This window comes from Symsagittifera roscoffensis, chromosome 4 (genome assembly GCF_963678635.1).
Source record: "Symsagittifera roscoffensis chromosome 4, txSymRosc1.1, whole genome shotgun sequence".
Classification (NCBI taxonomy): Eukaryota; Metazoa; Xenacoelomorpha; order Acoela; family Convolutidae; genus Symsagittifera; species Symsagittifera roscoffensis.
In genome coordinates this window covers 27,220,084-27,244,687 of record NC_087065.1, presented here as the reverse complement: position 1 = coordinate 27,244,687, position 24,604 = coordinate 27,220,084, and the positions used below count along the sequence as shown (strand labels likewise).

The window sequence follows — 24,604 nt, the reverse complement described above, 5'->3', positions numbered from 1 at the left end:
ACAAGAACAATAGAACAAAATAAAATTTTAAATAAACCATTTAAACAAATATTCCATATCACTGATATTAAACACAATATCATTGGAATACCATTTATCTCCAAATATATACCAACAATCAACATTTTGAATAGTAAAATACTAATCAAAGATAAATACACAAAAACAAAAGACACATCCCTAACATTTTTTCAAAGATTAAATAAACAACCACCATTCTTTTCAAAATTTTATCCGATATATAATCAACAAAGAAAACACCTGAAACCACTATCAGGAAACATATATAATTTTTCAATAAAACAAGTTCACCAATATGATAAAAAACAAAACAAACAACAACTCTATATGTCAGATTTTGAATTCAAACCTATCCATAAGTTTTTCAAAATCACAATTTCATCCATAAAATATTTGAAAAACTCGAATTCAGATATTATTTCTCTACATGTATACAACAATACACCCTATCAAGTAACATTACCTTTAGGACTTTTAGGCTATTGCGAAACCAACGCTACGATATCACCAATACATGAAAAAGCATACCGCGTAAATAATATACTCCAATTATTAGATATTTGTCAATCTACAATTCTTAATGAAGAATTATCCATAAATAATATAATAAGTAACGAAAAAAGAAATACAGATTATTTCACAAAAACTCCATATTTCAAACCTACATTCAACATTCGTAATTACACAGAGACTCAACAGAAGTTTTTAGCAATGTTTAACTTCCAACATTCACAAATAACACAAGACGAATTTGATAAATTAGCCAAACAGCTAATAAAATATTCATCAGTCTATGCAACATCTAAATTTGATGTTGGCAAAATCAGTTCATCACTACATCTCCCATTAAAACCTGACGCAGTTTTCAAAAAACAAAGAGCAAGTAAAGTACCAATTCATTTACACGATAAAGTGAACAGATTACTTGATATTTTAGAACAATACATTATAATCTCACCGGTAAACAAAGAAGAACAACCAAAAGGTAACACATTTATCAACCCTGTTATCATCCTAGCAAAAGGAGAATCATTAAAAATAGTTCTAGACGCTAGATACCTTAATTCACTAATAGACGAATCAAAATGCAATTGGCCTATTGAACCAATACAAGTTATTTTAACAAAAATAAACGGAAAATACTTTACAACCGCAGATATGAATAGTGCATATAATCAAATGCCACTAAATGAACAATCGCGACGCTTAACCCAATTTGTTATTGGAAATCAGCAATATGAATTCAATCGCCTATTCTATGGAATATCCATAGGACCAGCAGCATTTTCAGCTTTTATGAGCAAAATTTTTAGACCACTAATACTCAAGAAAAACGCAATCACTTATTTAGACGATGTTTTTATGCAATCACAGACAAAAGAAGAAATGTTTAAAGTTTTAGAACATTATCACAAAATACTTCAGAACGAAAATCTGAAGGCCGCCCCCGATAAATCACACTTCTTTTTAACACGAGTTAAATTCTTAGGACATAATATAGAAAGAAAAACAATCACCCCATTAAAATCACGCATTGATGCTATTCAAAAACTCCAACCACCAACAAACAAAAAGAAAATCCAAGAATTCCTTGGAATGTTAAATTTTTTAAGTAAATATGTCTATAAAATGCAATTATACCTAAGACCATTTTATAATATACTTAGACAACAAAATAATTTTGAATGGAACACAGAACATCAAGCACGATTTGAAGAAATTAAAAAACTCCTAACTGAACAAATTTCGAATACAATTCCAGATCCAAATCAACCATTCTATGCAATGTGCGATGCTTCGAATTTTGGTATCGGCGCAGCATTATTACAATCACACAATGGCACAAACAAAATGAATCTTATATCAGCAAATTCTCGATTATTCACTCAAGCAGAGCTACGACTCTCAACTCTAATGAGAGAGTGTACAGCTATAATATATACACTAACAGAATATGAATTTCTGATACTTGGATCAAAACATCCAACAGTTCTTTTCCCAGATCACAAACCAATCATTTTTCTCTTTACACAAAAATCTAATCCAAATCACCGAGTTTATAGATTTCAACTAATTCTAATGAAATTCCCAAACTTACATATAGTTTGGACAGCAGGAAAAAATCTTGCATTACCAGACACATTAAGTCGAAATACACCACCTGAATTACTTACACGTAAAACTACAGTTGAAATACCCAAAAATATAAAATTCTACCTCGCAGAAAACGAAACATCACCCCGACTAGAATGCAACTATGCAGTAAAAACTGACGTTGAACAATCACAGATAAACAATCTACAACACTTCCCACTCTATTTAGATTGCCAAAATAATCACTACGAAGTTGATCTACTTGGAACATCAACTTTCAAACCAATTCCATACTCACAATGGATAAAAAATAACACCCAACAAAAAAGAGTAAAACAACACTCGCATAAAAAAGACCTTTTTCCATTAATTGAAAAAGAAAACCTAACTGATAAAATAAATTTATCAGGACCACAAACAAACGATTCAAAATACACAATAAATCAAGTATTTGACCTCCATGACCCACTTGATACAATTCCCTTATCTAAATTAGAAATAGAAAACATTTTTCTCCCCCCAACAGATAAAATTACAATTAATACTTTGAAACAATATCAAAATCTTGACCCAGTAATTAGACAACTAAAATCATGGCACAAATATAAAACTAAACCCGTCAAGGCAGATACAACTATTTTAGGAAATAAAACACTCCTCCGATATTTTCGAAAATTCAATAATACAACAATTAACGAAAACACAGACCTTCTAGAATACAAATTAAATGAATCTACAGTTCCCTGTCTCCCTCTAAGTATGATTCTTATAGCTTTTAATATTTCACATACACAAAACATTAAAGGACACTCTGGATCACAGAAAACATATTCAAATTTCATACAAAACTTTTATTTTCCAAATGCACCAATTTGGATAAAAGTACTATGCAATGATTGTATAGTATGTCAGCTAAATAAACCTTATACAAATCAAAAACAAATAGCACAAAAACAAGATTTTAAAGGACAAAGTTTGTACTTTAACCACCGTATTTCATTTGATACAAAAGGACCAATTTCACCCTCATCCGAAGGAAACTCCTACATTATGGTAATTGTTGACGCGTTTACACATTATGTAGCACTTAACCCAGTACCACATTGTAACGCTTATTATGCCTACACAACACTATATGAACACTGGATAGCAAAATTCGGACTACCAGAAATTCTAGTTACAGATAACGGTACAGAATTCATAAATAATGAAATTATCACACTATGTCATCTATATAACATCAAACACAAACCACGTACATCTCACGCACCTTGGACAAACGGCTTAGTCGAAGGTATGAACCGTTCACTACAAGAATATCTTCGATGTATCATCAATGGAAATGATACAAGATATACCGAATGGTCAGCAGATGTAAAACTATTTCCCTTAGCATATAACTCACAAATCACGACAACTCTAGGAATGTCACCATATGAAATGGTTTTTAATCAAAAGCCACGCAAACCGATTATGTTTACAGCAAACTCTCATAAAAATGCACAAAGTTATTGTCAACCGAATAAAGAATCAATTTGTTACAACTTACCTTTACATACACACGATGAAGATCATTTTCATCACCCACAAATTCTTAAATTAGCCTCCGGTACACACACCGAATGGATTTTAAACAGAGATAAAAAACACAATGAAATTTACCAAAAAGTAACAAAAAAGTTGTTACAAAGACAAAACATTAATGAACAAATAAATTCACGCTTTACACCAGCCTCCGATTTAAAAATTGGAACATTTGTTTTAATACCCAATTTTAACACTCAAAAAGGAATCTCTAAAAAACTACAACCCCTTCGGAAAGGACCATACCAAATAATTGCCAAACCCACTGATGTCACATATAAAATTACCGACTCAGACAAAAAAGAAATTGTTCAACACCGAAACAACCTATTACCTTATTACCCAAAAGAGTACGCACTACGCGAACTAACTCAATTATATTCTTTCACAGGTTTAAAAGTTATTCAAAATTATCCACATACGGAAAATAAAACAAAGGAACAACATGACGTTCACCTCGAAAACCAAAATAAAAAATCAACTACAACAAAAAACAATACAAAAAAGCTAGATCAAAATACACCACAAAAAGAAAGAAAAAATAGAAAAATGATAGAAAAAATAATACCTCAAGAACAAATCGACAAATCAGAACATAGAGAGTCATCACGACTTAGAAATCAACCACGTAAAAACTATAAAACATTCATTCCACAATCTAAATATTAAAGAAAGTCGAATTTCAAAAACAGCTTTAAATTTATATTTAATAATTTTTGCACCTCTGAAATATTTTGAACTTTCATTTTTCAAAATAACATGCTGACAAACACGCAACGATTCTAGTTCATAATTAGCCAATAGGATTCATCCAATCCGTCACCTTCTCTAACTCTAACACAGATCAACTAGACGAACGATATTAAACTCCAGGCATATCTATAACTATAACTTTGCGACCTCCAGGTCAAAAATAAGCAAACCATTCCAACTTGACAACTAAAATAAATATCACCATAATATCATAACCCTCCCTTATCTAATAAACCAAAGATCAACAATATTTCCCCAACTCAGACCTCAAATACCCCCCAAACAAATATGTTAAATTAGCCTAAAGTAAAAGAACGACCATTTTAATTAGCCTAAAGTATAAAAATCTCAAAATACTCCAGATCATTTGACAAATGAAAATAAAGACAAAGAAGACCTCCCGATCACCATAAAATTTGCCCCCAACAATTTTTCACAAAACTCAACCCACTTGTCAAAAAACCAATAAATAATCCGACCACACTTGAAAATTGCCTCAAACAACAAAAAATGTTCGATCGAGAAGCCATTTCTTAAATGCTCTTCTCTCGACCAGTTACCATAATTCTAAACATTCTCGCAAACTTTTTCACAATATTTAAACCTTTCATCATATTTCTTTTTGATACCTTTGAATCTTTTATAATAATCTTAATCAATTTTTGCAATATTTTTTTAATTTTCTATTCCATATTTGAACTATATCTCCAGCTTTCAAAAGCTATTAACTATATCCACAGGTACGATTCCCAAAATTTATCTAAATGATACGAACCATTTTTAGTAGAACAGATATTTTTTTACTATTTGTAATTTTTATAACATTTCTATCATCCCTCATCTTGACAATATGCAAATGTATAAAGAAAGCAATTATCACATTCGCCCTAGCAACAATCCTCCTAATACTTTTTCTAGAAGAATACTACAATAAACATAAATTTTTTCACTAAAAGAATAGATCAAAAACCATCAAAAATTGCTAACCAACAATCACACAGTCAGTCTTCACCGACATCATCCCAGGAAAACCCGACACCACCTTCAACTACCCAAAACCCCCAAACATCTACACGAATTTCTTTTCAAAATAACCCATATACCTTTGAAGAACGACACGCTCGCTTATCAGAACCACTAGAACCAGTTCAACGACAAGCACCTCTAAGCGAACCAACATATAACTTATACCCAACACTTCCACAAGAATTGAGTAAAATACGAAATCCTAGTCAAAACCAAAATACAGTCGAAATAAATAGACAAATTATACATCCTCGACGAAACAGAAATTTTCAAACTCCCCGAGTTCATTTTGATATACCTCAATCCCCATCACAAAGTACACCAGAAAACCCCATTGGTATATTACCAGAAACCCCTACGCTTCTTTCACAACGTAGCACCTCAAGCCTACCATCAGATTACTTAGGTTCAACGCCAACATCTGAACAAATACGTGAAAATCCCTTTAACCCTACAAACCAAACATCACGACTACCATACTGGACAACACATTCATTCACACAAGGTGAACCAAATTTAATCAATGATCCAATAGATATTTCTACGGATACAACAACATCCTCATCACTACCAGAAACATTATCACTACCATCAACACCATCAATAAGCCAGATTTCACCACCACCTTTTAACTTAAATTTCCCAAATAACCTCGACGCTAGATATCGAGAACAATCATCAACAAATTTTCCTTTAAGACTAGACTGGATTACATTCACAGCACCTCCACCATTATTTGGACAACACCTAGAAAGTAACCGACTCCACAACAGGGCACTAAATAGACTACAATATAGACAAGACATTCACGAAGACATTCGTGCTCATAACATCCAAATACTCCAACAGAATAGTCTACAATTAAAATTTGAAATCATGGTTAAACTAAACAACATTACTCAACATCCCTATCCATTAAATCCACCAAATATAACAGCTCAATCCCTACCACCATCATTTATAACAACTGAAGTAATATACAAATACGACAGATATACCAAAAAGACAATTGGTTACATCACATTTTATAACCCATACTCAGGATTGTCATACACATGTATATTCTAAAAATTTTAATTTTTCTCCAACTCCTTTTTCTAATAACCTCAAATGAAAACATAAACCCTTCCCCCCGCACAGGACCCCAAGATTTATTAGTAACACATTACGATTGTGACGAAAACAAACAAAAAACATTACACAAATATGCAATAAATCAAGTATCACAATGCGAAACAGAACCACAAGCTATAGAAACAACAAATGTAATAGCGACACTTTATTCAAAAGCCCGAGCAACAACAGTTAAAGGATATAAATTCACAGCGACATTTTCCGAAAAGAAAGTACATTGTTCACAAGTCTCAAATGGAAATAAAAACCGACTTGACCACGAATCATTCTACCAAAGTAATATCGAACGACTTCTACATCTCAATCCCGAAGATTGTAAAAACGAGTTACTAAGACTCAATATCACAAGAAATAAAAACACTGATAGAAAATTAGTATATTTCCAAGTTTTTGCAGATTCTGTACATCAAGCAGAACTTGAAAGATATCAAGGACATATAAAATTAGATGAAAAATACCCATACAACGGCGCACACGGAAGATTAACTTATGATATACACGATAAACACTGGATACCACACATTGGTATAAATGACCCATCAAACTGCAAAGCAGACACAAAAAATAAAGGATATCAAGAAATCATGTTTTTTGATTGGAAAATACAACTCGAAAAAATACAACTCACACGCGATTTATCAGACAACACAATGATCTATCAAGGAATTAGATTACCTTGTAAAAACGACCAAGGCTATTGTGACCCTACAACACGAACACAAGCAACAATTGTTTGGTTCCCTGAAGACACATGTACAACATTTCAAGTAGCAAAAATACACGCTCGTATGATAAAATTTCACGAAAAATATTTCATACAATCAATTCCATATGAACAAGTCCATCCATCACGAAGACAAAGTTCTAATTTTAGAAACATACACAATATAGAAAGTAAATTGACACGTTTTCAAATATATCAAGAAACAGAACTTGCATGTAAATACAGAAATCCACTTCACAAAACACAATACTCCGAGATATTAGTTGAATATGAAAAAGGATTCGACATGACCACTGGAAAAGTAAAAATCGACCCATACGCCACAAGTCACCCTATAAACGAAGGAACATCATATATACCAGTTGATTTTCAAAAAAGTAAAAATCAACCTGGTGGACATCTAAAGCCCCATGACACTAGAAGCACACGTTTACAAGAATTATCACTAATGAATAGTACATATTTCGGTAACATCCACTATGATATTCACCTAGATATGAAATTAGACTACACAATTAGCCGAATTTTTCAAGAAAAGTCACTATCTGAATTAGAAACACTTCACCAGCTATGCGAATTAGAAAGGACACAAATCCTACAATCACTTGCACTAGCAGTATTAAAAATACCCTACGCAGGATATTTACTATCAGGAAATAGATCAATTTTTTTAGATTATGAAGGAAACATTTTATGGTTTTATACCTGTACCAAAAAAGTATCACCACTATATGTTTTTGAAGATAAACGATGCTATAAAAGAATCCCTATCTTTTATAAGAATAAGGTACACTTCGTTGACACACTTTCAAGACGAACCTATTTCTGGGATACCGCAGTCCCATGTGGATCAGAAAATAGCCACAATGTAGTTCAACTGAACCCTGATGAAGATAAATATTATCTTCTTACTCCATATCCCACATTAATGCAATCACTCAAAAAATTTTCACCTGAAAGCATTAGAGCTATTGTTCGAAACCCAAATATTGACTTACAATCAATTGGAATATATTCAAAATCCGATATACAACATCACATTAGAACACAACAATTCCAAGAATTATTAACACAAATGGACACGATACAAAGACAATCAATTGACCAAAACTTACGCAAACTTGCCGAAACAGCAGGATTTGCAGATATTTATACACAAGACTATAGCGGATATTTTAAAGACATTAAAGACTATATATATCTAAACGGTGAAAAATACCGACCACAAGAAATTTCACCTATAAATATTTTTAGCTTTGTTACACTAAAAAATAAAATTCTCGATTTTCTAGGATGGCCCTACTACATCTTAGAAAAATTGACTATTTTATACGCAATGTTTAACTTTATAGGATTTCTTTTTTCGCTTTTAAAAGGAATCTATAATACATGCGCTATACACACACAAGTAAATAGACAAGCAAGTGTAGCACGCATACTATTTGCAGGATTTTTTGGAATTTTTTCATCATCAATAAACAAAATTCTTTTAGATGCACAAATAAAGGAATACAACACAAAAATAGCAACAAGACAGAACACATACGACGAAGAACATAACAATGTAGACATTACGCCTACAGCACCACAGTTACCACCACTACCACATAACCATCCATTATCACTAGTCCCACGAAATTTTCGAAATTTAGCAATAACAAATAATCCAAATTTTAGACCAACTATATCACAAAGTCCCATTCAACATATAATGACACACCATTCACTAGATGAAAATACATATGAACAAATCATAGAACAACCCCATACCACCGCTTTTCAGTCTCAAAATAATAATTTTTTTAGCCCACGATGAGCCGACAACTTGGATCCCTACACCGCTCAAATTCACACCCAACCAACCTCAACACTCCAATTACAATAATTCCACTTTTTGCTTTCCCACCACCCGATTTCCCAACCAATAATATAACATCAGGCATGAATTCAGACACTAATTCACACATCTCAGTTTTATACTCCATCTCACAACTCAATAACCCAGATATTGAAACCCCTGACGAATTTGCCGACTCTGAACCATCTCCATCCAATAATTCTCAAACCAATCCCTCAGTTTTTTCAAAACCCCCTTTTCAACCAATCCCACCAAATAACCCACTCCCATCCCTTTCTACACCATCCTATGCTTCACAAGTTACCCCAACCTACTCCTCATTTCATTCAGACCGATCATCCAATTCTCCAGATACTCCCCAAATCTCCCAGGAACTAGATAATTTTATCACCCTACAACAACAACCCTTCCACCTTGACACCTCAACTATAAACCAGATTTCATCAACCATATGATCATCAAATCCACCTACCCCTACACCCTGTTCAGCTTATACCGCATCACTAGCACCATCATCCACATCCACCGAGTCATCAATTAGCACTAATAGAGCTTACCGCACTTTCAAAAGAAAATTCCCAAACCATCCATTTCCAACAAAACCAGGAACAGCCCGTGAATATATTAATCATCCAAATCACACTAACACGAAAGAATTTTTAGCAATCACCTTACCTTCATTTCCACAATATACTTTGAACACCCCTACAGATACTAACGATACACGTAGCTTTGTAGATGAACAAGTTTTAATGCCTACACTTCATTGGACAGCATATTATCATTTTACTAACCCCCTTTGCCTACCTTTATCTAATACTCACATCGATATAGAACGAAATCAAGATATGCTATATCGACTCACTACACCACTAACACATAGACAATTTACTTACATCGGATATAAAAAATCACTAAAAACATACACTGCACCCCGAGCTAACGAATATACGCTAGAATATTACGATCATAACATCATCCGAACTAACCAAGACCAATTTTTAGATGATGATCGCTTCGCTAACCCACAAATCACAGAAAAATTTTTCATCAAAACACCATATGTTTTTACACTCAATATATTTGATCGCAAATTCGACCACATCATTTCTGAAGCACTAACCGACACACAAGCTTACGAAAGTTTTAAAGAAAGATTTCAATTATTTTCACTAACCTTTCATTTCCTTGCACCACATGAACGAGATTTGCACTGCTCACATGACATTATGTTACGCACTAAACAAACCCACACATAAACATATTACCGCTTTATACAAAATCACTTTGACCTACACACTCCATCAAGACAACCACACCATCGTTTTCAATTTATTAACTCTAAATACACATCACCATTTTTTCTTAACTTCACATATTGCATCAAAGATACTAACCTTCACGGTATTCTTCGCAATTATGATCCCATAACCCAAATGTATATTTTTTGTCCCATCACAAAGACCTTCAACGCAGAAGAATCCAGACCCTTCCTTATTCCACATGAATTTGTTCAACCTATAGAAATCCCCATATTAGAATTCATCCACAACACTAAATATAACCACAAATTATATAACCTCATCCAAAACACACCTTATGATTTTGCAGTTGGCACTGAAGAACTAAAAACCATTAAAGCACTTCAATTGCTTTGGCCACTGCTTCAAACTAAAACATCATTCGCATACTAGCAAAGTTACTAACAAATTCCGACATAACCCACGACATCTTCCCCCACGGTTTTTTCCCCGACGACTAACAGGTAAGTATAATTTATACATATACTAATAAATTTAAAAATAAAACACTAACCATTCTTTATCCATGTTTTATTTAGATTTTTAGTCTTCATCTCACGATCATCTGCAAAATACACAAAAGAAAAATAAAAAATTGAAAACTTCTTCAAATTGTCCCAAATTCTAATAATCTTTTGCACCAGCTAAATTAAATAAAATTCATACAAATGTAATAAATTAATTTATAAATTATTTCCCTAAAAGCAGTAATTCTAATAATGATGAAAATTTGTAACTTAATTTTTCCCCAAAACGAACAATAAAATTGAAATTCTATGTAGTAAATTAATAAAACGCAAATGCAGTACTAACCTTTTGATATTTTCATTCACTCGCACAAGAATTCTATCCAAACTCGCACAGCTCGCCCACGAAGAATTGTTTAAATAATGAATTTCAGTTTCAAGCTTTCACACTCAATAACTCTAACACACGATAACAAGTTTCAAACATTCCTTTAACCCGGTTGGAAAGGAATTATATACTACACAAAACTAACCAATGCAGCTTACTAAACACCACAACACATAGAATAACAGCATGACTAAGAAAAGGAAACCAACGGTACCCAAACCGGATTAACCCAGTTTAAAACTGGATAATTTATTCTTTTGAAGACTATTATAAAGTCTAAGAAAGAAATAATAAAACACAAAAAAGTCCAAAGACAAACCCATACCAAAAACAATTTGATTTTTGAAAAAAGGACACAACCAACGAAACATAAGAAAAACCACAATAAACCCAACATAAAACGTTATCACATAACAGGACCTCTCACAGAAACCGCACGAAATCATACTCCCACTCCTGGCCTAACCCACCAGAGAGGACGTCCTGAGCATGCTCTATAGCCGGCCTAACCCACCGCGCTACATCCACGCTTTGTGACCACACTCCTATTTTTAATAAGAGGTACTCAAGGGTGAGTAACTCTTCAAAATAACTGAACTAAAACAGAAAGCTTTTGTGAAAACAACTAACCATAATCATAACTAAAACACTAAACTAATAAAAATTTTATAAAATGTAAATTATATCTTGCAGTATATAGATCAGCATACAACACCAAAGACGAACATCCAAAGACAAAATGACCCCACTACACTCGAAAAAGAATGGCCAACCACAATCAGTATGCCGCCCACAATCACAACTCAAAGGATTTAGAGTACGACTTGACTTCGCAGAAAAGGACTTCATTGAACTAGAACAATGACCACCTCGATGTTCAAGTATACGTACAGATCCGAGTAACCAGGCATCCCCTCCACGCACAATCTCCACGCCATTCCCAGACAAGGTCAAACACAAAGAAGTTCTCTACATGAAACGAAAAAACCTGTCATAGCCAACCATTCTGAAATCAGATTTGAGTTTGTTGTGAAAACCCAGTCGTTGTCATGAGAAGACACAACGATTGAATCTGGAACTTCTCTAACAAGAGAACCCAGACGAAATATGATGTTCGCCAAATACCAACGTCCATCATCCATCTTTTGAATTGCAGAAAGACTATTCTAAAAAACTCTGTAAAATCCGGATGGGTGGAACCTGATCTAAACTACATTTTATGATTGGATAAATTAGATATTTTACCACTGTAAAGTATTTAATATTAACCAATCATGATCCATCTAACTAACAACCCACTTATTTGTAAGTGCTGGAATTACTTGTAATTTCAGCACCAGAGAGATTTGAATTTAACTTAGAAATTAGTTGACTCTCCAAGAAGACTTCAGCAGCCGCAATAAACCAGTATACCCTAGATCTATTGAGCCTAGCAGAGACTAGTTAAACACCCTGAGACTAGATAGTATAAGAGTAAGATTAGGATCGGTATTAGACTAAGAAGTTGCACGAATCTATCCGGCCGAAAATAAGATAGCGTGACGAGCAGACGGTGTACCCTATCCGAAATTACTCTATGAGTTAACCACCTCGGTTATAACTCAGGCTGCCAGGGGCAAAGTGTTCTCTGTTCGAAGAGATTTTGACTGAAGGCGCTGAACTGGATATGAAAAACCAGCTGTTGACTCTATTTTCAGAAGCCGCTATCTGGCAAATGACTGTATGGAGGCAAGTTCCTGAAGGCGCTGAACTGATTATGAAAAACCAGCAGTTGACTCCGTTTTCCAAAGCCGCTCTCTGGAAAATGACTGTATATAGGCAAGTTCCTGAAGGCGCTGAACTGATAATGAAAAACCAGCAGTTGACTCCATTTTCAGTAGCCGCTCTCTGGAAAATTACTGTACGGAGGCCAATTCCTGAAGGCGCTGAATTGATTATGAAAAACCAGTTTCTGACTCCATTTTCATTAGCTGCTCTCTGAAAAATGACTGTATGGAAGCAAGTTCCTGAAGGCGCTGAACTGATTATGAAAAACCAGCAGTTGACTCTATTTTCAGAAGCCGCTCTCTCGAAAATGACTGTATAGAGGAAGTTCCTGATGGCGCTGAACTGATTATGAAAAACCAGCTGTTGACTCCATTTTCAGAAGCCGCTCTCTGGAAAAGCACTGTATGTAGGCAAATTCCTGAAGGCGCTGAACTGAGTATGAAAAACCAGCAGTTGACTGCATTTTCAGATGCCGCTTTCTGAAAAATGACTGTATGGAGGCAAGTTCCTGAAGGCGCTGAACTGATTATGAAAAAGCAGCTGTTGACTCCATTTTCAGAATCCGCTCTCTGGAAAAGCACCGTATGGAGGCAAGTTCCTGAAGGCGCTGAACTGATTATGGAAAACCAGCTGTTGACTCCATTTTCAGGAGCCGCTCTCTGGAAAATGAGTGTATGGAGGCCATTTCCTGAAGGCGCTGAATTGATTATGAAAAACCAGTTTCTGACTCCATTTTCATTAGCTGCTCTCTGGAAAAGGACTGTATGGAAGCAAGTTCCTGAAGGCGCTGAACTGATTATGAAAAACCAGCAGTTGACTCTATTTTCAGAAGCCGCTCTCTCGAAAATGACTGTATAGAGGAAGTTCCTGATGGCGCTGAACTGATTATGAAAAACCAGCTGTTGACTCCATTTTCAGAAGCCGCTCTCTGTAAAAGCACTGTATGGAGGCAAGTTCCTGAAGGCGCTGAACTGATTATGAAAAACCAGCAGTTGACTGCATTTTCAGATGCCGCTTTCTGAAAAATGACTGTATGGAGGCAAGTTCCTGAAGGCGCTGAACTGATTATGAAAAACCAGCTGTTGACTCCATTTTCAGAAGCCGCTCTCTGGAAAAGAACTGTATGGAGGCAAGTTCCTGAAGGCGCTGAACTGATTATGGAAAACCAGCTGTTGACTCCATTTTCAGAAGCCGCTCTCTGGTAAGTGACTGTTTGGAGGCAAATTCCTGATTGCGCTGAACTGATTATGAACACCAAGCAGTTGATTCCATTTTCAGAATCCGCTCTCTGGAAAATGACTGTATGGAGGCAAGTTCCTAAAGGTGCTAAACTGATTATGAAAAGCGAACTGTTGACACCATTTTCAGAAGCGGCTCTAGGAAAATGACTATATGGAGGCAAGTTCCTGAAGGCGCTGAACTGATTATGAAAAACCAGCAGTTGACTCCATTTTCAGAAGCCGCTCTCTAGAAAATGACTGTATAGAGGCAAGCTCCTGAAGGCGCTGAACTGATAATGAAAAACCAGCAGTTGACTCCATTATCAGAAGCCGCTCTCTGGAAAATGACTGTATGGAGGCAAGTTCCTGAAGGCGCTGAACTGATTTTGGAAAACCAGCTGTTGACTCCATTTTCAGAAGCCGCTCTCTGGTAAATGACTGTTTGGAGGCAAATTCCTGATTGCGCTGAAATGATTATGAACACCAAGCAGTTGATTCCATTTTCAGAATCCGCTCTCTCGAAAATGACTGTATAGAGGAAGTTCCTGATGGCGCTGAACTGATTATGAAAAACCAGCTGTTGACTCCATTTTCAGAAGCCGCTCTCTGGAAAAGCACTGTATGGAGGCAAGTTCCTGAAGGCGCTGAACTGATTATGAAAAACCAGCAGTTGACTGCATTTTCAGATGCCGCTTTCTGAAAAATGACTGTATGGAGGCAAGTTCCTGAAGGCGCTGAACTGATTATGAAAAACCAGCTGTTGACTCCATTTTCAGAAGCCGCTCTCTGGAAAAGAACTGTATGGAGGCAAGTTCCTGAAGGCGCTGAACTGATTATGGAAAACCAGCTGTTGACTCCATTTTCAGAAGCCGCTCTCTGGTAAGTGACTGTTTGGAGGCAAATTCCTGATTGCGCTGAACTGATTATGAACACCAAGCAGTTGATTCCATTTTCAGAATCCGCTCTCTGGAAAATGACTGTATGGAGGCAAGTTCCTAAAGGTGCTAAACTGATTATGAAAAGCGAACTGTTGACACCATTTTCAGAAGCGGCTCTAGGAAAATGACTATATGGAGGCAAGTTCCTGAAGGCGCTGAACTGATTATGAAAAACCAGCAGTTGACTCCATTTTCAGAAGCCGCTCTCTAGAAAATGACTGTATAGAGGCAAGCTCCTGAAGGCGCTGAACTGATAATGAAAAACCAGCAGTTGACTCCATTATCAGAAGCCGCTCTCTGGAAAATGACTGTATGGAGGCAAGTTCCTGAAGGCGCTGAACTGATTTTGGAAAACCAGCTGTTGACTCCATTTTCAGAAGCCGCTCTCTGGTAAATGACTGTTTGGAGGCAAATTCCTGATTGCGCTGAAATGATTATGAACACCAAGCAGTTGATTCCATTTTCAGAATCCGCTCTCTGGAAAATGACTGTATGGAGGCAAGTTCCTAAAGGTGCTAAACTGATTATGAAAAGCGAACTGTTGACACCATTTTCAGAAGCAGCTCTAGGAAAATGACTATATGGAGGCAAGTTCCTGAAGGCGCTGAACTGATTATGAAAAACCAGCAGTTGACTCCATTTTCAGAAGCCGCTCTCTGGAAAATGACTGTATAGAGGCAACTTCCTGAAGGCGCTAAACTGATTATGAAAAACCAGCTGTTGACTCCATTTTCAGAAGCCGCTCTCTGGTAAATGACTGTATGGAGGCAAAGTCCTAAAGGCGCTTAACTGATTATGAAAAGCCAGCTGTTGACTCCATTTTCAGAAGCCGCTCTCTGGAAAATGACTGTATGGAGGCAAGTTCCTGTTGGCGCTGAACTGATTATGAACATCAAGCAGTTGATTCAATCTTCAGAATCTGCTCCCTGGAAAATGACTGTATGCAGGCAAGTTCCTGAAGGAGCTGAACTGATTTTGAAAAACCAGCAGTTGACTCCATTTTCAGATGCCGCTCTAGGAAACTGGCTGTATGGAGGCAAAAATTTTTTGGCGCTAAACTGATTATGCAAAACCAGCAGTTGACTCCATTTTCAGAAGCCGCTCTCTGGTAAATGACTGTATGGAAACAAGTTCCTGAAGGCGCTAAACTGATTATGAAAAGCCAGCTTGTGACTCCATTTTCAGGAGCCGCTCTCTGGAAAATGAGTGTATGGAGGCAAATTCCTGAAGGCGCTGAATTGATTATGAAAAACCAGCTGTTGACTCCATTTTCAGAAGCCGCTTTCTGGTAAATGACTGTATGGAGGCAAGTTCCTAAAGGCGCTAAACTGATTATGAAAAGCCAGCTGTTGACTCCATTTTCAGAAGCCGCTCTCTGGAAAATAACTGTATGGAGGCAAGTTCCTGATGGCGCTGAACTGATTATGAACACCAAGCAATTGATTCTATTTTCAGAATCTGCTCCCTGGAAAATGACTGTATGCAGGCAAGTTCCTGAAGGCGCTGAACTGATTATGAAAAACCAGCAGCCGACTTCATTTTCAGATCCCGCTCTAGGAAACTGACTGTATGGAGGCAAAATCTTTTAGGCGCTGAACTGATTATGCAAAACCAGCAGTTGACTCCATTTTCAGAAGCCGCTCTCTGGAAAATGACTGTATAGAGGCAAGTTCCTGAAGGCGCTGAACTGATAAGGGAAAACCAGCAGTTGTCTCCATTTTCAGAATCCGCTCTCTGGAAAATGACTGTATGGAGGCAAGTTCCTGAAGGCGCTGAGCTGATTATGAAAAACCAGCTTTTGACTCTTTTTTCAGAAACCGCTCTCTGGTAAATGACTGTATGGAGGCAAGTTCCTGAAGGCGCTGAACTGATTATGAAAAACCAGTTTCTGACTCAATTTTCATTAGCCGCTCTCTGGAAATGACTGTATAGAGGCAAGATCCTGATGGCGGTGAACTGATTATGAACACCAAGCAGTTTACTCCATTTTCAGATGCCGCTCTCTGGAAAATGACTGTATGGAGGCAAGTTCCTGAAGGCGCTGAATTGATAAGAAAAACCAGCATTTGACTTCATTTTCAGAAGCCGCTCTCTGGAAGATGACTGTATAGAGGCAAGTTCCTGAAGGCGCTGAACTGATAATGAAAAACAGAAGTTGACTCCATTTTCAGAATCCGCTCTCTGGAAAATGACTGTATGGAGGCAAGTTCCTGAACGCGCTGAACTGATTATGAAAAACCAGCAGTTGACTCCATTTTCAGAAGCCGCTCTCTGGAAAATGACTGTATAGAGGCAAGTTCCTGAAGGCGCTAAACTGATTATGAAAAACCAGCTGTTGACTCCATTTTCAGAAGCCGCTCTTGGTAAATGACTGTATGGAGGCAAAGTCCTAAAGGCGCTAAACTGATTATGAAAAGCCAGCTGTTGACTCCATTTTCAGAAGCCGCTCTCTGGAAAATGACTGTATGGAGGCAAGTTCCTGTTGGCGCTGAACTGATTATGAACATCAAGCAGTTGATTCCATCTTCAGAATCTGCTCCCTGGAAAATGACTGTATGCAGGCAAGTTCCTGAAGGCGCTGAACTGATTATGAAAAACCAGCAGCCGACTTCATTTTCAGATCCCGCTCTAGGAAACTGACTGTATGGAGGCAAAATCTTTTAGGCGCTGAACTGATTATGCAAAACCAGCAGTTGACTCCATTTTCAGAAGCCGCTCTCTGGAAAATGACTGTATAGAGGCAAGTTCCTGAAGGCGCTGAACTGATAAGGGAAAACCAGCAGTTGTCTCCATTTTCAGAATCCGCTCTCTGGAAAATGACTGTATGGAGGCAAGTTCCTGAAGGCGCTGAGCTGATTATGAAAAACCAGCTTTTGACTCTTTTTTCAGAAACCGCTCTCTGGTAAATGACTGTATGGAGGCAAGTTCCTGAAGGCGCTGAACTGATTATGAAAAACCAGTTTCTGACTCAATTTTCATTAGCCGCTCTCTGGAAATGACTGTATAGAGGCAAGATCCTGATGGCGGTGAACTGATTATGAACACCAAGCAGTTTACTCCATTTTCAGATGCCGCTCTCTGGAAAATGACTGTATGGAGGCAAGTTCCTGAAGGCGCTGAATTGATAAGAAAAACCAGCATTTGACTTCATTTTCAGAAGCCGCTCTCTGGAAGATGACTGTATAGAGGCAAGTTCCTGAAGGCGCTGAACTGATAATGAAAAACAGAAGTTGACTCCATTTTCAGAATCCGCTCTCTGGAAAATGACTGTATGGAGGCAAGTTCCTGAACGCGCTGAACTGATTATGAAAAACCAGCAGTTGACTCCATTTTCAGAAGCCGCTCTCTGGAAAATGACTGTATAGAGGCAAGTTCCTGAAGGCGCTAAACTGATTATGAAAAACCAGCTGTTGACTCCATTTTCAGAAGCCGCTCTTGGTAAATGACTGTATGGAGGCAAAGTCCTAAAGGCGCTAAACTGATTATGAAAAGCCAGCTGTTGACTCCATTTTCAGAAGCCGCTCTCTGGAAAATGACTGTATGGAGGCAAGTTCCTGTTGGCGCTGAACTGATTATGAACATCAAGCAGTTGATTCCATCTTCAGAATCTGCTCCCTCGAAAATGACTGTATGCAGGCAAGTTCCTGAAGGCGCTGAACTGATTTTGAAAAACCAGCAGTTGACTCCATTTTCAGAAGCCGCTCTCTGGTAAATGACTGTATGGAAGCAAGTTCCTGAAGGCGCTAAACTGATTATGAAAAGCCAGCTTGTGACTCCATTTTCAGATGCCGCTCGAGGAAACTGGCTGTATGGAGGCAAAAATTTTTTGGCGCTAAACTGATTATGCAAAACCAGCAGTTGACTCCATTTTCAGAAGCCGCTCTCTGGTAAATGACTGTATGGAAGCAAGTTCCTGAAGGTGCTAAACTGATTATGAAAAGCCAGCTTGTGACTCCATTTTCTAGAGCCGCTCTCTGGAAAATGAGTGTATGGAGGCAAATTCCTGAAGGCGCTGAATTGATTATGAAAAACCAGCTGCTGACTCCATTTTCAGAAGCCGCTCTCTGGTAAATGACTGTATGGAGGCAAGTTCCTAAAGGCGCTAAACTGATTATGAAAAGCCAGCTGTTGACTCCATTTTCAGAAGCCGCTCTCTGGAAAATAACTGTATGGGGGCAAGTTCTTGATGGCGCTGAACTGATTATGAACACCAAGCAATTGATTCTATTTTCAGAATCTGCTCCCTGGAAAATGACTGTATGCAGGCAAGTTCCTGAAGGCGCTGAACTGATTATGAAAAACCAGCAGCCGACTTCATTTTCAGATGCCGCTCTAGGAAACTGACTGTATGGAGGCAAAATCTTTTAGGCGCTGAACTGATTATGCAAAACCAGCAGTTGACTCCATTTTCAGAAGCCGCTCTCTGGAAAATGACTGTATAGAGGCAAGTTCCTGAAGGCGCTGAACTGATAAGGTAAAACCAACAGTTGACTCCATTTTCAGAATCCGCTCTCTGGAAAATGACTGTATGGAGGCAAGTTCCTGAAGGCGCTGAGCTGATTATGAAAAACCAGCTTTTGACTCTTTTTTCAGAAGCCGCTCTCTGGTAAATGACTGTATGGAGGCAAAGTCCTAAAGGCGTTTAACTGATTATGAAAAGCCAGCTGTTGACTCCATTATCAGAAGCCGCTCTCTGGAAAATGACTGTATGGAGGCAAGTTCCTGTTGGCGCTGAACTGATTATGAACATCAAGCAGTTGATTCAATCTTCAGAATCTGCTCCCTGGAAAATGACTGTATGCAGGCAAGTTCCTGAAGGAGCTGAACTGATTTTGAAAAACCAGCAGTTGACTCCATTTTCAGATGCCGCTCTAGGAAACTGGCTGTATGGAGGCAAAAATTTTTTGGCGCTAAACTGATTATGCAAAACCAGCAGTTGACTCCATTTTCAGAAGCCGCTCTCTGGTAAATGACTGTATGGAAACAAGTTCCTGAAGGCGCTAAACTGATTATGAAAAGCCAGCTTGTGACTCCATTTTCAGGAGCCGCTCTCTGGAAAATGAGTGTATGGAGGCAAATTCCTGAAGGCGCTGAATTGATTATGAAAAACCAGCTGTTGACTCCATTTTCAGAAGCCGCTTTCTGGTAAATGACTGTATGGAGGCAAGTTCCTAAAGGCGCTAAACTGATTATGAAAAGCCAGCTGTTGACTCCATTTTCAGAAGCCGCTCTCTGGAAAATAACTGTATGGAGGCAAGTTCCTGATGGCGCTGAACTGATTATGAACACCAAGCAATTGATTCTATTTTCAGAATCTGCTCCCTGGAAAATGACTGTATGCAGGCAAGTTCCTGAAGGCGCTGAACTGATTATGAAAAACCAGCAGCCGACTTCATTTTCAGATCCCGCTCTAGGAAACTGACTGTATGGAGGCAAAATCTTTTAGGCGCTGAACTGATTATGCAAAACCAGCAGTTGACTCCATTTTCAGAAGCCGCTCTCTGGAAAATGACTGTATAGAGGCAAGTTCCTGAAGGCGCTGAACTGATAAGGGAAAACCAGCAGTTGACTCCATTTTCAGAATCCGCTCTCTGGAAAATGACTGTATGGAGGCAAGTTCCTGAAGGCGCTGAGCTGATTATGAAAAACCAGCTTTTGACTCTTTTTTCAGAAACCGCTCTCTGGTAAATGACTGTATGGAGGCAAGTTCCTGAAGGCGCTGAACTGATTATGAAAAACCAGTTTCTGACTCAATTTTCATTAGCCGCTCTCTGGAAATGACTGTATAGAGGCAAGATCCTGATGGCGGTGAACTGATTATGAACACCAAGCAGTTGACTCCATTTTCAGATGCCACTCTCTGGAAAATGACTGTATGGAGGCAAGTTCCTGAAGGCGCTGAATTGATAAGAAAAACCAGCATTTGACTTCATTTTCAGAAGCCGCTCTCTGGAAGATGACTGTATAGAGGCAAGTTCCTGAAGGCGCTGAACTGATAATGAAAAACAGAAGTTGACTCCATTTTCAGAATCCGCTCTCTGGAAAATGACTGTATGGAGGCATGTTCCTGAACGCGCTGAACTGATTATGAAAAACCAGCAGTTGACTCCATTTTCAGAAGCCGCTCTCTGGAAAATGACTGTTTAGAGGCAAGTTCCTGAAGGCGCTAAACTGATTATGAAAAACCAGCTGTTGACTCCATTTTCAGAAGCCGCTCTTGGTAAATGACTGTATGGAGGCAAAGTCCTAAAGGCGCTAAACTGATTATGAAAAGCCAGCTGTTGACTCCATTTTCAGAAGCCGCTCTCTGGAAAATGACTGTATGGAGGCAAGTTCCTGTTGGCGCTGAACTGATTATGAACATCAAGCAGTTGATTCCATCTTCAGAATCTGCTCCCTGGAAAATGACTGTATGCAGGCAAGTTCCTGAAGGCGCTGAACTGATTTTGAAAAACCAGCAGTTGACTCCATTTTCAGAAGCCGCTCCCTGGTAAATGACTGTATGGAAGCAAGTTCTGAAGGCGCTAAACTGATTATGAAAAGCCAGCTTGTGACTCCATTTTCAGATGCCGCTCGAGGAAACTGGCTTTATGGAGGCAAAAATTTTTTGGCGCTAAACTGATTATGCAAAACCAGCAGTTGACTCCATTTTCAGAAGCCGCTCTCTGGTAAATGACTGTATGGAAGCAAGTTCCTGAAGGCGCTAAACTGATTATGAAAAGCCAGCTTGTGACTCCATTTTCTAGAGCCGCTCTCTGGAAAATGAGTGTATGGAGGCAAATTCCTGAAGGCGCTGAATTGATTATGAAAAACCAGCTGTTGACTCCATTTTCAGAAGCCGCTCTCTGGTAAATGACTGTATGGAGGCAAGTTCCTAAAGGCGCTAAACTGATTATGAAAAGCCAGCTGTTGACTCCATTTTCAGAAGCCGCTCTCTGGAAAATAACTGTATGGGGGCAAGTTCTTGATGGCGCTGAACTGATTATGAACACCAAGCAATTGATTCTATTTTCAGAATCTGCTCCCTGGAAAATGACTGTATGCAGGCAAGTTCCTGAAGGCGCTGAACTGATTATGAAAAACCAGCAGCCGACTTCATTTTCAGATGCCGCTCTAGGAAACTGACTGTATGGAGGCAAAATCTTTTAGGCGCTGAACTGATTATGCAAAACCAGCAGTTGACTCCATTTTCAGAAGCCGCTCTCTGGAAAATGACTGTATAGAGGCAAGTTCCTGAAGGCGCTGAACTGATAAGGGAAAACCAACAGTTGACTCCATTTTCAGAATCCGCTCTCTGGAAAATGACTGTATGGAGGCAAGTTCCTGAAGGCGCTGAGCTGATTATGAAAAACCAGCTTTTGACTCTTTTTTCAGAAACCGCTCTCTGGTAAATGACTGTATGGAGGCAAGTTCCTGAAGGCGCTGAACTGATTATGAAAAACCAGTTTCTGACTCAATTTTCATTAGCCGCTCTCTGGAAATGACTGTACAGAGGCAAGATCCTGATGGCGGTGAACTGATTATGAACACCAAGCAGTTGACTCCATTTTCAGATGCCGCTCTCTGGAAGATGACTCTATGGAGGCAAGTTCCTGAAGGCGCTGAATTGATCAGAAAAACCAGCATTTGACTTCATTTTCAGAAGCCTCTCTCTGGAAGATGACTGTATAGAGGCAAGTTCCTGAAGGCGCTGAACTGATAATGAAAAACCAGAAGTTGACTCCATTTTCAGAATCCGCTCTCTGGAAAATGACTGTATGGAGGCAAGTTCCTGAAGGCGCTGAACTGATTATGAAAAACCAGCTGTTGACTCCATTTTCAGAAGCCGCTCTCTGAAAAATGACAGTATGGAGGCAAGTTCCTAAAGGTGCTAAACTGATTATGAAAAGCCAACTGTTGACACCATTTTCAGAAGCGGCTCTCTGGGAAATTACTGTATAGAGGCAATTTCCTGAAGGCGCTGAACTCATTATGAAACACAAGCAGTTGACTTCCTTTTCAGAATCCGCTCTCTGGAAAATGACTGTATGCAGGCAAGTTCCTGAAGGCGCTGAACTGATTATGAAAAACCAGCAGTTGACTCCATTTTCAGAAGCCGCTCTCTGGAAATGACTGCATAGAGGCAATTTCCTGAAGGCGCTGAACTGATAATGAATAACCAGCAGTTGACTCAATTTTCAGAATCCGCTTTCTGCAAAATGACTGTATGGAGGCAAGCTCCCGAAGGCGCTGAACTGATTATGAACATCAAGCAGTTGATTCCATCTTCAGAATCTGCTCTCTGGTAAATGACTGTATGGAGGCAAGTTCCTGAAGGCGCTGAACTGATTATGAAAAACCAGTTTCTGACTCAATTTTCATTAGCCGCTCTCTGGAAATGACTGTATAGAGGCAAGATCCTGATGGCGGTGAACTGATTATGAACACCAAGCAGTTGACTCCATTTTCAGATGCCGCTCTCTGGAAAATGACTCTATGGAGGCAAGTTCCTGAAGGCGCTGAACTGATAATGAAAAACCAGAAGTTGACTCCATTTTCAGAATCCGCTCTCTGGAAAATGACTGTATGGAGGCAAGTTCCTGAAGGCGCTGAACTGATTATGAAAAACCAGCTGTTGAGTCCATTTTCAGAAGCCGCTCTCTGAAAAATGACAGTATGGAGGCAAGTTCCTAAAGGCGCTGAATTGATCAGAAAAACCAGCATTTGACTTCATTTTCAGAAGCCGCTCTCTGGAAGATGACTGTATAGAGGCAAGTTCCTGAAGGCGCTGAACTGATAATGAAAAACCAGAAGTTGACTCCATTTTCAGAATCCGCTCTCTGGAAAATGACTGTATGGAGGCAAGTTCCTGAAGGCGCTGAACTGATTATGAAAAACCAGCTGTTGAGTCCATTTTCAGAAGCCGCTCTCTGAAAAATGACAGTATGGAGGCAAGTTCCTAAAGGTGCTAAACTGATTATGAAAAACCAACTGTTGACACCATTTTCAGAAGCGGCTCTCTGGGAAATTACTGTATAGAGGCAAGTTCCTGAAGGCGCTGAACTCATTATGAAACACAAGCACTTGACTTCCTTTTCAGAATCCGCTCTCTGGAAAATGACTGTATGCAGGTAAGTTCCTGAAGGCGCTGAACTGATTATGAAAAACCAGCAGTTGACTCCATTTTCAGAAGCCGCTCTCTGGAAATGACTGCATAGAGGCAATTTCCTGAAGGCGCTGAACTGATAATGAAAAACCAGCAATTGACTCAATTTTCAGAATCCGCTTTCTGCAAAATGACTGTATGGAGGCAAGCTCCCGAAGGCGCTGAACTGATTATGAACATCAAG

At 38.4% G+C, this 24,604-nt stretch overlaps 2 protein-coding genes across 3 annotated transcripts in view; one reads left to right on the top strand and one right to left on the bottom strand.

Annotated features, from left to right (window-relative positions):
* The window catches only part of LOC134844822 (zinc finger protein 277-like), an 86,973-nt gene extending 73,373 nt beyond the window's left edge, over positions 1–13,600 (top strand). Inside the window, exons 9-10 of the mRNA XM_063861637.1 lie at positions 12,956–13,168; positions 13,408–13,600. Coding sequence (XP_063717707.1) covers positions 12,956–13,168; positions 13,408–13,600 — 406 coding nt within the window. The remainder of the gene's footprint in view (positions 1–12,955; positions 13,169–13,407) is intronic.
* LOC134844117 (c-Myc-binding protein-like) overlaps positions 1–24,604 on the bottom strand; it is a 493,244-nt gene that overhangs the window by 277,858 nt on the left and 190,782 nt on the right. The window lies entirely within an intron of this gene.